The sequence below is a fragment of the Boleophthalmus pectinirostris genome, unplaced genomic scaffold (genome assembly GCF_026225935.1).
Source record: "Boleophthalmus pectinirostris isolate CB_2022bp ecotype Guang Dong unplaced genomic scaffold, ASM2622593v1 HiC_scaffold_11, whole genome shotgun sequence".
NCBI classification, from domain to species: Eukaryota; Metazoa; Chordata; class Actinopteri; order Gobiiformes; family Gobiidae; genus Boleophthalmus; species Boleophthalmus pectinirostris.
In genome coordinates, this window is record NW_026570994.1 from 9,831,435 (window position 1) to 9,844,262 (window position 12,828).

A 12,828-nucleotide genomic window follows, 5' to 3' on the forward strand; every position below is an offset into this window, starting at 1 on the left:
CCAAATTGGCGCTGATATATCATGGGTAGGTACGTCTTATTTACTCATATAATGGTTAAGTTCAAAAACAAAAACAAACCTTCCAGCGTGTTTTATGGAAGCATTTATAGGGGAAGATATGTTTTTTGTAGCCTAATGGTGGCCAATGCCTTAATACGACAGTAAATGTTTTGTAGCCTAGTTCTTTGTTATAAAATTATTTACTGCTCTCTTCAAGTTGGCATTTAGGTTGAAATTAACACAAATGTGTAACTTTCTTTCAGTTTACTTTGTGGTTTGGTTTGAAGAAAGTAATAAGCCAATACAAAAGGCTATTCAAGATGTTGTTAAACATGTTAGAAATAACAATGTTTGTAATTGTATTTTTAACACATGCAAGTGTTGAGTTAATAACCACTATCAACTGTACAGAAACAAAGCTTCTGTAGGTCACAGATTGCATAGTCCCTCTCTAGTGTTCAGATGTGAGATCAGGCTATTTCAGATGTTATCTCTAATGGTTTATTCACACAACTATCCTGACTCATGATATTCTTTGATTTCAGGGAGTAAGCGGCCATCTTCCATGAGGCCATAGCTGTGGGACGATGAGGTCATGATGGACAGAGCTTTGGGGTGTGTCTTTGGATGTTACTGCCATACACACACCCATTCATACGAAAGCTTTGCCATATCAGCTGTGTCTTCTCAGTAGTTTAGTCACTCTACTGTTGCTACGCTAATCAATAAATCATCATTAAGATGTAATAAAAAGACCATCCGGTGATAAAACTGATAATATTCATGAATATTTGATAAAATGGATTTGGTCTCCTGTTACCTCTGAACCTGTGGCTATATTATTGTAATATTGGATGCAGTATTAGTACCTGCATCATAAGGGAGTTTACTGTGAGAGGTACTGTGAGACCTACAGAGAAATTGTGACTATTTTGCCATAATAATGGACAAATAAGTCCTTGTGATTATTTACACCTTCCACATAGTGGCAGTTTATGTGGTGGTTCACAGTGAAATATCTGGTCAATGGGAAGATTAGTATTGCAAATACAATGTATTAAGCAATTGTATCTGTTCAAACAAGGGTGGGACCCTTATTACTTCTTGTTATGTGAGAGGTTTGATGTAGAAAGCTTTTAAGTTATTCACCATCAGTTATGACTAATGCTTGTGTTAGTACTCAGAGCACATGAATTTTTCCAGCAAGGAACCTAAACTGTATTTAAAGTAAGGCTGGAAGCCCAGACTAACACCATTTTAAACAAACGAAATAACCTACTATTATGTAGAATACATTTGTGGGATGCTTTCATAATACAAGAGCTTATAATTGTTATTGACATGTGCACAGTAACATAATTTCTTCTTAACCAGTAACACGAAACACAAAATCCCAGGATTTACTCCATCATTTTAGCTTGACGTAAACCCACCTGTTTTGTATACATGTGCTGCCAAAAGGCAGAATGTCTCTAATGTATCATAAACATACCTCTTCTATCTTGTAGGTTTGAAGGCTTTTGGAACACCTTATAGAAGAAACCAATTTATTGAAGTTTTACAGGTATCAATTCTTTTTACTTTCTACATTAATTTGAATTGTTTGTAAAGAGCCATACAAGATCAGATGCAGAAGGAAAGCCTCACCTCAGTGGCTCCTGCTTGGTAATAGTCTGTATTGTCTTGTCCTGAGCACAAGTGGCTGCTGTTAAGGATCCATAGGAGCAAGGCTGGTATCCACATAGTGAGCCGATGGAAGTGAATGGGATTACTGATGCATGCAACGTACAGGAGAGACGGGAGACGCAGAGTGTGGTGGGAGCAGGGAGGAGCAGCGGGGGATATCAGACTGGGCACATATCCGTTTTGCTCCTCTCTTCATTCTACCCTGGGACAAAGTTGCTCTTCCGACGCAGGTTGTTTGTATTAGGGAATAGGGCTGAATAAAACATGATGACTTAATGGTAGCGAACACAGATGCAATTGTGTTGGGAGCAGCTACTTCCTCTGCTACTGCTCTGTATGCATCGTTCCAGTTATTTTGTAGGTCAGGTGTCTGGCTTCAAAGAGAGGGGCAGCCGTAGCAGGTTGTATTTTCTGCTCTTGAATCTCGAATGTCTTGAATTTGTCCTTGACCTTAAATTGAATCTATTTTTTAAACCTTAACTTATCCCCTTGTCTCCTTGTCCTTCAAACATGTGCCCGTCCTTGCTCTCCTTATCTATATTGTTTCTTCTCATACACTGGTAGCACTAATCCCATCCCTGTCCAAGATAAAGCTAAAAGCACGTCTTGTTGAGGGAACTCCTTTCTGCTGGCTTCTAATTCTGACCAAACTTTCCTGTTGGACTCATGGAGAGGCACCGCAGAGAAAAAGAAAAGGCTTTTCCCAAATCCTGCTCCCAAAGGAGTTGCAAAATCGTGTCTGATTATATTCCAATCCAAACACATGTGGTGTGGGATTGCGTCCTGTCTGCGTCCTGTCTGGTGAATGAGAAAAAATGACACAAATGGATGGGTTGTACCAAGTCGTGGGCGGGGTTACTGATCTGAGACACAAGATTTGTGCTTGTATTGTGGAGGGTATATTGGCTTATGGACTTCTCACGTTATCGTTTCACATAATATACATTTTGTACTGTAGTTTTAGGGTTAGGTACAGTGTACAGAGTGTCTTTAGTGGCAGCTTGTAGTGATATTTAACTGTTTTGGCCAATTCTGGTATCTTTTATAACTGACTATCTGCCCAAAGTTATAGCTTTTACTCTCAAGCATTTTTTCTGTTCACAAAACTGGTACACCTTGGAGCCTCACCTCTATTTATTTGACATATCTCCCTAAGCATGTCTTTGGGCTGTTTGTATTGGTGTCACACAGGAAGAGGTAAAAAAAAAAGTGAAAAGTGAAAAGCTCAAATTTGTTCCAATTGTGCTGTTAGTTTCTCCTGGGGAGAGGGATCCACCGGGAACACTAAAGTGAATTAGAGGAAGAGAGGGACGTGGGCTGCTATGTCTGTGGGAGAGAAAGGTGTGTCTGGGAAACGCTCGAATGAGAAAACATCCGATTTGTGAGCCAGTCACTGGCAGCCGCGTCAGGATTAAAGACGCACGGCCCGCACTCACATGGTGGCAAGTGCCTGCATGCACTATGCTTTAACTCAAATCCATGCAGCCAAACTCCACATTCCACTCATTGCTTTCCCCGTTTCGTTGTGTGAACTGAATGACCAAAGTGTGCACGGACTAGTGAGAAAGCCACCATATCATATTCCACTGAGGTCTGATAGATCAAAAGATATATGTAAAGTCATATCTACATTACTCCTCATTACTGCTGCTACAATTAATTTGACCTTGACTATCACATGGAAAACTAAGACAGCAGAAGCAACTACAGTATTTGCGCTCTTTTGTAAAAGGCTACATAAAAATACTTTCAAAGTTAAAATATTAACTTTTAAATCTCAGTTAATATGAAAGTTTGTTGATATTTACTGATATTTAATGTTGACTCATGACACTGCTATTTAGAACAGTCCTGGCCAAGACTGTGAAGACATTTGAGCTGCTGTCCTTGTGCAGCTTTTATCATGAGTCTGGCCCGAGCGCTACAGGAGATAAGAGGGCTTTGCAGCAGAACACAACAGTTTGATTGTGGCCAGTGGAAAACTCTCTCCAATATTCAAGAGTCAGAATATGTTTGGTGTCCTCTTCTGTGTGCTTTGCAAAGATATGTCGCTGGGCTTTTCATGTATCTGACAGGGCTGTGCAATCAATTCCATTGTAATCTAATCATTAGATTAGTAGATTGCAATGTTCATCTTGGAAATTGATCTCTTTATTGATCCCCTGCTAACACAGTGTGCAAGAGTTTTTATTGATACTTTGCAGTGACATCACGTTGGGGATGTTTAAATGTATCTCTATGGTGGAATGTTCAGCAGTTACCATGGTGACACAATGGACACATTAGCCAACTCAGATAAAACTTTTTAAGATCATTTTTAAGATCATCTGAAAACTCAAGAAAGAATACAAAATGGTTTTAAACAACACATGTTGTTCCTGTTTGATTTTCAAAAAAAAACGTTACAGTGATTGAGAGTGAGAGTGCTACCTGTAGACACAGCTCCGACTGAAGAGCTTCAGACAGCTTAACTTATGCATTATTAACTTCATTCATTCACCTGATATGTGGTGTATTCACAAAATCTCTGGATCTCTCTCAGGTCCCTGATGCCTCCCATGATAAAAGAGTGAATTTGAAATCATACAGGTAATAATGGTCATATTGAAGTTATGATACTTTTCACATTTGAAGTATACAGCTGTGTTTTATATATTGAAATCCGATGATTTACCAAGTGACAACTATATCTGTTCATGTCAGCATAATGTCCCAGGCAATGCAATAAAGACACTGTCAAATAATACACATTATGTAATTACTGCTCCAGAAGGGAGTTGACAGGTCTTTGAAAGCAATGCTGTAGGCCTAATTGAGGAAATTATGTACAATTTAATGATGGCATCATAAAACAAGCTGGTTTTATTATCAGACAGACAATTTTGTTAATTTTAATCTCAGCCACGCCTGTGCATTACTTACTTCATTAGCTAAAGACTTCACACTTCACACTACTTAAAACTTAAACTTGTTTTCAGTGTGAATCCAAATAACAGCATACAGCATGTGTTTTTCCATTTCATTTCATGTTATGTTATATTTTTTACAAATGAGGCTTTAGACATAGTTGTTGAGCGTTTGTGTTCTGTTTTGCAGCATCGTGTCTAACAAGAATGCAGCTCTGTCAATGTACAATAAGATATTAGGTGAGAGAAGAAAATTATATGATTTTGTTTAAACAAATATTCACAAGTTTGTCACTGCTTGAACATTACTAAAATATTTAAAAAGTGTGCTCTCTAGACTGGGGCTGAAATATTCTGAATGTGATGATGAGTTTAACAGCTTTTCTAAACCAGGGATAAAACATGGCATAAATCAGAGGGTTCATGCATGAGTTCAGCAGCATAATCCAGGACAGTATAGCGAAGTAGGACAAGTTATTTGATGTTTCCACCCCAGCAATAGCAGGATAATAGTATGGACAGAAACAAATGAGAAACACAAGAATCACAACACCCAGAGTTCTGGCTGCCTTTTTCTCTGATGGTTTGGCCACTGTTACTACAGAGCCTGTTGAGGTGATTCTTAAGCGAATTGCACGTGCTTGAGAGACCGCAATGGCAAACACTCGTATGTACAAGACAATCATGATGGTGCATGGGCCCACACAGGTGACAAACAGGTCAATAGTCCCTGCGGTGTGGCTAATAACCACCACACACTCCCCGTGACAGGTGCTGTAGCGCTCGGGCTGGCTCAGGTGTCCTATCAAAATACAGCCATTATAGAGCAGAGAACAGGCCCAGCACAGACAGATGAGCGTTCGCACTCTGCTCAGGTTCACTTTGGATGAGTAGAGCAGGGGGTCACAGATGGCCAGGTAGCGGTCTATGGAGATGAGCACCATGTTTCCTAAAGAGGCTGACAGCAGGCAGTAGGACACATATGGAGTGAGCACACACAGGAGCCTGCCCATCAGCCAGCACATCTCCATGTACCGTACCCCCTCTATAGGCATCACCAGTAGCCCCACCACCAGGTCGGACACAGCCAAGGACTGCAGCAGGGCGTTGGTGGGCGTGTGCAGCTGCCTGAAGTAAGAGATGGACACAATCACCAGCAGATTGAGAGCCACAGTGAGCAGAGAGACCAGAGCCAGTAGAGTGTAGAGGAGTGCTGTGGAGGAGTGTGGCTGCTGCAGACGCCTGCACGAGTTGTTCAAGTGAGGGAAGCACCAAGACGAGCTCCTACTGTCCTGCTCCATCAGGGACATAACATTCAAACTTCAACATAGGCCCTGTATTTATCCTCATCTATTGCCCCCACCCAGCCTTTCTCACGAAGATGATGCAATCTGTCATCATCTATTCAAACTCAACTAAATATGGCCTCGCTTTGTTTCAATGAATTGTTTATTATTCTAAATGTATAAAAAAAAAATGCAGCAAACAACAAATACACATGAGAATTATGGCTAAAATGATATTTTTCAATCAATACACACTTGCATATATGGCACAACGATGAAGCTGGTAAATAGTTTGAAGTTGTCTTCATCTTGTAGTCAAATTTTTATAACTTCCAAAACCATTTTTAATAGTTTAATAATTTAATTTCTAATTTCAACAACCAAACACATAGATGTAATAAAGAAAACATCTTGTAAACTGTAAAGTAATATAGTTTTCAGTCTTCAATATGCTTGAGGTGTAATTCTTGAGTCTGATCTTTCTCTTGGTATTTTACAGATTCTGTAACGCCTGAGGTCGTTATGTGTTCAAATGCTGTAGTGTCCAGAAAATACCTGCGCCTTGGAAACAAGCCTCTATATTTTGAGTAAGTTCTGAGAAATATTATCAAAGTCTGATGAACGCAGCTAGTATTGCAGTAGCATATTTGTGGAGTTTTATTTTGTCTTCATCCGTCACAAATGTATTAAGTCACTGTCTGTTTATATATGGTTTGCCAAACACAACACAATAAATAAAACAGAATGCATCAATGACATGAATAGCAACCTACATTGTCGTAGTAGCATCTTTTAAAAATTTTAGTTTGAGCACTATAGAATATTTTTCGCAGTGGCTTTTTAGGTAAATAATGATTAAATGTGATCTCAGCTAGTAGCATACACAAAATAGGATTTGGATTAATCAGTAAAGCGAAAATACAGAGTTTAATTACACTACACCTGTGCTAATGATCAAAATTCAATGTGAATACATTTTCAGAACATTGAAATAACCCATTGAGGTCTTTTGATGACTACATATACTGTTTACTTTATGGGACAGTCAGTCTTATCTTTTGTATAGTGGAGTTGGACATTTACTGATTACAGATAAAGGCTTTTAGAACACCTAAGGGTTAATCTAATTTACCTGTTTAGTCATTGACAGGTTTTTATTGTATTTAATTCCAGCTCAATCTTTTGCGATAAAACATAATATTATTAAGTTTACAAATAGCTTGTAAACAGACTACACATTTGAAAAGGGGAAATCATAATGTAGAAATTTCTAACTTCAAACAGTTATAAAGTTGCTGCTGCAGTAAGACTAGACATTCTTTTGGCGCCATCTAGAGGACAATGACTTCTTTCGAGTGGGGCTGCAAAATTCTGAACGTGATGATGAGTTTAACAGCTTTCCTAAACCAGGGATAAAACATGGCATAAATCAGAGGGTTCATGCATGAGTTCAGCAGCATGATCCAGGATAAGAGTGCATAGTAGGACAGACTTGTGGAAGTGTCCTCGCCTGCAAGAGCAGGATAGTAATAAGGACAGAAACACATCAGAAACACTGCTATGACAATGCCCAGAGTCCTGGCCGCCTTCGTCTCTGAGCGTTTTACTCTGGGGCCTGTCTCCTGTGCATTTGAGGCTACTCTGAACCGATCCGCTCGTACTTGCGCTATAGCCGCTGCAAACACACGGAGATACAGTACAACCATAATTGTGCACGGTGTGACAAAAGAAATGAGGAGGTCAACAGTCCCTGCGGTGTGGCTGATAACCACCACACACTCCCCGTGACAGGTGCTGTAGCGCTCGGGCTGGCTCAGGTGTCCTATCAAAATACAGCCGTTATAGAGCAGAGAACAGGCCCAGCACAGACAGATGAGCGCTCGCACTCTGCTCAGGTTCACTTTGGATGAGTAGAGCAGGGGGTCACAGATGGCCAGGTAGCGGTCTATGGAGATGAGCACCATGTTTCCTAAAGAGGCTGACAGCAGGCAGTAGGACACATATGGAGTGAGCACACACAGGAGCCTGCCCATTAGCCAGCACATCTCCATGTGCCGTACCCCCTCTATAGGCATCACCAGTAGCCCCACCACCAGGTCGGACACAGCCAAGGACTGCAGCAGGGCGTTGGTGGGCGTGTGCAGCTGCCTGAAATGAGAGATGGACACGATCACCAGCAGATTGAGAGCCACAGTGAGCAGAGAGACCAGAGCCAGTAGAGTGTAGAGGAGTGCTGTGGAGGAGTGTGGCTGCTGCAGACGCCTGCACGAGTTGTTCAAGTGAGGGAAGCACCAAGACGAGCCCCCACTGCCCTCCATCAGAGCGCACTGAGGGGCAGGCCAGGACTCCTCATTTATCTGCTGTCATCAACCAACTCAGGGACCCCAGAGTGGAAGGTCACATGGTCTTCATTATGTGAGACATTTTCACTTCTCAAAAATGAGACCACATAAAGTTTTTTACCAAAGGATAAAGAAATAAATAAATGCAGTGGAATAACAAAACAACAGGAAACTTGTCCTAAGCTTGTCAGTATAAATATTATATATGGACCTCGTTTACCGTCCTCATTCAGTACATGATAAATGGAACAATATTTTTTGGGATTTATTATTTATCTTGTGTAAATTTTTTGGGGGAAATTTTTGTTATTTTTTGGCTTTATGAAGATTTAAGCCGTTGAAGGTTGAACTGAAATAACTTCTGTGATTACAGATGCAAATTAAAGTGCTAAAATGTACTGAAGTGCTTCATTCTGCTGTTTATTTATTGCAGCTCATGTTTTTTAAAATTATTGTAGAGTTAGAGTAGTTTAGAGAGTAGACTAGTAGCTTAAATCTGCTCTTGGGTTACTATGTCAGTGGCATAATGTTTTTTTTTTTTTTTCAGTATTATCATTTTTTAATTTCTTCAATATATTGTACTTCAAAATTTGTTATCATGACCCTGATGCTCTGCCTTCATTAACACATGTATTTACAAGTGTTAATAAAATAATATATACCAGTATTTTTTATTATATTAAGTATAAAATATGTATAGTGTAAATATAAATTTGCGTTACATCAGTTTTATATTTATCATTAAAATCTCTTTGGAAAAAGTTACAGAACTGTCACTTGCCTGTTGCATCATTGTTTTTTTTTACACCTCAGATTGGTCTGTGCCTCTGGTTCACAGGTGTTACAGTTGAACAGGAGTTGTCACACTAATGACAGTCACTCTATAAACATTACTAGTTTGAGGAGAAATGTTTTTTCTCAAAGGTATTGCAGTTCTATTATTTGTCATTTCGTCATGTTTCAGATGCTGACATGCAAATAATTGGACTCCTATAATTTATTAACTAATTTCAGTTTTAAAAGTTATCAGATAACAGGATAAAGGTATGCATTTATATTGCTTTATTTTCTCATTACTGTGATGGTGATACTAGATTTCGGTGCATTTTCAGCAAAAAGGAAAATCACAGAACACACTGCCTCAAATGGGAGAGTAAAATCACACACTAACTTTTTTCTCCTCTAATGCAGAATAGGCATCTTCTGGGGTAAAAAAAAAAAACTTAAACAGTCTTTCACAATCAACAGATGAATACTGTTTATAAACTGCTTTCCCCATCAGTTTGTGATGACATTACGATCTGTTTGGCTGTAGACAGGATGGTAGACAGGACAGTAGGCCTCTCCTGACAGGCTGCTGCGATGTGGGCAGGGGATTGACTGCTTCCAAAGAGGTTCTGCCAAACAGAGAGATGAGTCTGAGACCCCCGGCTCTCCTCATGGTAGAGGAGGTGCTCCACACAGTCACGGCTCGCGGGTTTGACTGTTGACCTGAGAATAGTGTCCAAGGTGGTGGAGTCTGCACATCTGAGTCAGAACTACACAAACAGTAGATCAGAAATTATAGACATCATTGTTAACAGATAAACAAGATCATACCTGTACGAGGTCTGTAGAAAAGAGAGTGATGTGTGATTGGTTAGGGCCTGTTTCTGTGGACTGGTCATAGACACATAGTCATCCTGATGGAGGCTCTGACTGAGCTGTGGGGTCATCAGCACGTACCCAGGCCCCTCTCTGAGCAGAGAATGCTCCGTCTTCATCTCCATGTAACTGTCAGCCTCTGGCTCAGAGCTGGGCTCTGTCCTCATATTGTCTGGTCTTAGTGTCTCCTCCACATCAGGGTCACTGTGGTTGTGACTGTGCAGGCTTCCACATAAGACCTGAGGGCCACTGTTGGGTCTGCAGTGGCCCAGCTTCTCCCTTTGTTTTGGGCGGCTGCGCTTTAGGGCAAACAGGCTGTGGGAGAGAGAGCCATTGCTTCTACTAGGACTTGAGGACCAATTAAAGTCTGGAATAACTCTTAGAGCCCTCACTGTTTCACGGACAACCTCATGAATCTGCTGTGCCAGGGACACATTTCCTGTCAAGGTAGAAAAAAACACATATTAAAGTTAGCCTTATGAATAACACGTTTATACGGTTTCTAAATACCTTCCTCTCTTGCTTCCATCCAGATCTCTCCAGGCCCATGAGGTGCAGATCTGCCCAGCTCCAGAAAGAAAGATCCATCCAAATGACCGAAGCGCCGCACAGCCAGCAGGGGCAGTATGACTGAGGGCATCTCATGGTCATGGCCCACTCGTACCAAGACCAGAGAAGAAGCTGTAAGACACAGAAGGATCTCACCTGTGAGAGCTTTGGAGCGGCCCAGACCTCTGGGCTTCACAGTGACTGGCCACACCTAAGGAGACACAAGTGCTAAATCGAAAACTATGTACAATCACAAACATTCTCTATGCTGCTGACCTGTTTAAAGAAGGAAGCCGGGGGTAAGGTGCAGTAACCTGCATCCTCTTCATCAAAGCCCTCTCTATCTGCATCCTGTAGCTCTTCCTCCATCAGCTCCTTAATAGCAGTGTACCACTCTTGTTGTTCTTGTTCATCCTTACCCACAAATACTATGGTTTGGTCTTTAGCATATAGGGCAACTTTGTAGTCTTTTCTGGAGCTTCTGATCAGACTCACACCAAGGCAGCACCTCAGGAAAATCACCCTAAATACAAACACACTTATCACTGGCCACAACTTTGGGGTCACATAAGCACTAGTTCTTACCCTTGCTTGTGAGAGCCAAAAAACCCTTCTTCATCTGCAGACTTTTCCACTGCAGTGAACCTCTCTTGTGTTTTGTACCACTCAAGGCGACTTGGCCCGGAGTGACTTCCAGCTCTCAGAACAAAATATCTTCTATGCTTGTGCTCTTGCTTTCCCAGATAACCCTGCTTGAGGACATCGGTGTGGGGCCCTGTGTATGCTCCAAGAGCCAAAGGGGCCAGAGCAGCAGAGGGCAGAGTGGGACAGAAGAGCTCAACAACATCAGATGGAGGGTGTTCATTGGATTTCACAGTATTACAACCCCCCTTGTCTTCTTGTTTCTCTGTGCATTCAAGCTGGAGATGTTGCTCCACAGGTAACCAGAGGTGCTTAGAACTGCAATAGGGAGTTGAAGCAGTGAGGCCACTCCAGTTCTTGTCACATGCGTCATGTGATTTAGTTTTTTCATTCATATCATCAGGATGGAAACCTGGATAAGAAACAGCTTGTTTGATTGAGAAGTATACAAGTAAGCAGTGAAGTTGTAGTTAGCTGATGCATAAAATTGAAATGTGTATTATGAAAAAGCAGAATAAAAACTATATTCATCCATATTCTAAAACCTGGGTAAAAAAAAGTAGTCTGCATCACTTAAGACATTGATATTGGTGATGTATGGCTAAATACTGATCTATTTTCTCTCAAAACATCTCACCTAATAAATGTAAAATCTTACCTGAAAAGAAAGTAGGATCAAAGTGACTTTTTGTGGTGTTATTTTGCCACTGGCATTACATTTGTAACCTTGACGTTCTGCTCATTAATTCTCAGGTGTGTCGATGGGCGAGTCACACTGGCTGCGTCTGCTTAATTCTCATCTACATACATGGGACTAGAAGCATTGGAATACATTATTGCCATCTAGTGGTGAGTTCTAGTATTAGCTGTAGCGATGCTGTCCAAAGTTATTTGCGCAAGGTAAAAATAATAAGATATGAGCAATTTATTTTCACACAGTGTTAATGGCAAAGGAGAAATTCAGTTCATCAGGACAAATGTTTATTTAGGTCATAAACATTTTGTAGCTCATCCATTCTGACCACAACTGAAGAAGCAGCTTGGATGAGCTGCGAAACATTGTCAACTTAAATAAACGTTTGTCCAGTTGACAAATTGAATTTTTCCTTTGCCATGGATTCTGCCTGGACGACTGAGGGATTCTACACACACACAATGTTAACATTGTTGAACATTTTATTGTAATACAGACGTGGACAAAATTGTTGGTACTCCTCTGGAAAGGAAAGAAAAATCAACAATGGTCATTGAAATAATTTGAAACTGAGAAAAGCAATAATAAATACAAATTTCCCGACAAACACCCTATGACAATCAGACACTGTTTTGGAAGTGTTGTTCAACAGAATTATAAAAAATAAAAATAAAATAAAAAACTAATGAAACTGGCCTGGACAAAAATGGTGGTACCCCTAGAAAAGATTGTAAGTAACTGAACAATAGGAACATGTTAAACTTAGATGTGTCCTCTAATCTGCATCACAGGTGTCTTCAAACTTGTCCTCAGTCAGTCTGCCTGTTTAAAGGGAGACATGTTGTCGTGCTGTTTGGAGACATGATGAAGACAACACTGAACATGGACCAGATAAAGTGAAGAAGAGACCTGTCAGTAGACTAGAAAGAAAATGATAGACAAGCAGGTTAAAGGTAAAGACAATAAGACCATCTTCAAGCAGGTGATGTTCCTGTGATTACAGTTACACATGTTCTTCAGAAGTTTAAGGTCCACAGGACTGTAGCCAACCTCCCTGGACGTGGCTATAAGAGGAAAAT

The 12,828-nt window shown here is 40.6% G+C and overlaps 3 protein-coding genes across 4 annotated transcripts; all 3 read right to left on the reverse strand.

Moving 5' to 3' along the window:
- Window positions 1-4,909: 4,909 nt before the first annotated feature.
- LOC110153220 (trace amine-associated receptor 13c-like) lies at window positions 4,910-5,893 on the reverse strand. Its single transcript, XM_020917098.2, has one exon. The coding sequence runs from the start codon at window positions 5,891-5,893 to the stop codon at window positions 4,910-4,912; it is 984 nt and encodes a 327-aa protein (XP_020772757.2).
- Window positions 5,894-7,209: 1,316 nt separating this feature from the next.
- Window positions 7,210-8,196, reverse strand: LOC110153187 (trace amine-associated receptor 13c-like). The gene has a single exon (XM_020917065.2). The coding sequence runs from the start codon at window positions 8,194-8,196 to the stop codon at window positions 7,210-7,212; it is 987 nt and encodes a 328-aa protein (XP_020772724.2).
- Window positions 8,197-9,267: 1,071 nt separating this feature from the next.
- LOC129412327 (insulin receptor substrate 2-B-like) lies at window positions 9,268-11,869 on the reverse strand. 2 transcript variants are annotated; one of them, XM_055165764.1, is made up of 7 exons: window positions 11,714-11,869; window positions 10,999-11,467; window positions 10,690-10,936; window positions 10,375-10,545; window positions 10,257-10,303; window positions 9,820-10,179; window positions 9,268-9,758 (listed from the first exon to the last, which is right to left on the reverse strand). In XM_055165764.1, exons 2-7 carry the CDS (start codon window positions 11,448-11,450, stop codon window positions 9,515-9,517), a joined length of 1,521 nt encoding a protein of 506 aa, XP_055021739.1. In that variant the 5' UTR covers window positions 11,451-11,467; window positions 11,714-11,869; the 3' UTR covers window positions 9,268-9,514. The 2 variants fall into 2 exon arrangements, with proteins under 2 accessions (XP_055021739.1, XP_055021735.1); XM_055165760.1 differs by having other exon boundaries at window positions 9,820-10,303; window positions 10,375-10,624.
- Window positions 11,870-12,828: the final 959 nt, after the last annotated feature.